General features: G+C 63.3%; 1 protein-coding gene across 1 annotated transcript in view; it reads right to left on the bottom strand.

Annotated features, from left to right (window-relative positions):
* Atp1a3 (ATPase Na+/K+ transporting subunit alpha 3) overlaps positions 1 to 947 on the bottom strand; it is a 20,840-nt gene extending 19,893 nt beyond the window's left edge. Inside the window, exon 1 of the mRNA XM_010623294.1 lies at positions 935 to 947. Coding sequence (XP_010621596.1) covers positions 935 to 940 — 6 coding nt within the window. The 5' untranslated portion in view covers positions 941 to 947. The remainder of the gene's footprint in view (positions 1 to 934) is intronic.
* Positions 948 to 953: the final 6 nt, after the last annotated feature.

Genomic DNA, 953 nt, shown 5'->3' with positions numbered 1-953 from the left:
AGCCTTCCTCCGCCATCTTTCCCCCATCCCTCATCTCCCTTTTATCATCCTCTGCATCCCCAGGACCCCCTGTCTTAATCTCATCTATCCCACCCGCTCTTTCCTTGATCCCCCCTCAGCCCCACCCCCAGACACACAGGGAGGAATCCAGGGCTGCAGCAAGGGTCAGGTGGTCAGCCAGGGAAGGAGGCGGCATCTGCTGGAGAGACTCACAGAGGAGAAGGACACACGGACACGGCGACAAGGGCATAGCAGGCGCACACGCTCCCCCACCGCACACTTGCATTCGCACACCTTTAGCCAGGTACTCGGTCTCAGCCAGAGCCCTCCCACCCCTTCGGGCCCCCAAGTCTGCTCCCCCAGACTAGGGGCTGCACACACATTCCGCAACCCTGGTCTGGGCGCACTGCAGATTCCCCTTCCCCTCCAGAGCTGGAAGGAGAAAGAGAGGTCATCTGGTGTCCACCCCAGAGCCTGGCCCTAAATCCCCCCGGCCAGCGGGTGGGAGGGAGTCAGTACCCCAGACGCGCTAACACAGCTCAGACACCCCTAAATGTGGGTGCAGACTCTAAGAGGCAGCGGGTCCACAGAGCCCGGGCAGACCAGGGCCTGACAGAATGGGGAGTCTCACACGCACTCATGCTCCCGCGCAATGGAACACATGCACCCACATGCGGGTAACCACACAAGGTCAGGCGGAGATGCGAAGGGCCAGCCCACGCTCCCGCGGGCGGGCGAGCACACAAAGCCACGCCAACATGCGCCACAGATCCCCGCAGACCCAGCAGCTCCAGACAGCAGCCACACAGCCACCAGGACAGGCTGGCTCAGCAGGCTCTCAAGTCCCCGCAGACCCCGAAAGCACGGGGACCCAGAGCCCCCGCCCCCAATGTCACTGGACCCCCAAAGCTACACACACGTAGCCGGCACCTACCCCCATCTTGGCGGTTCCG

This window comes from Fukomys damarensis, unplaced genomic scaffold, assembly GCF_012274545.1.
Source record: "Fukomys damarensis isolate Sample0158 unplaced genomic scaffold, DMR_v1.0_HiC HiC_scaffold_19, whole genome shotgun sequence".
Lineage (NCBI taxonomy): Eukaryota > Metazoa > Chordata > Mammalia > Rodentia > Bathyergidae > Fukomys > Fukomys damarensis.
Note: the sequence above shows the minus strand (reverse complement) of the source record. Positions and strands in the feature narration are given on the sequence as shown.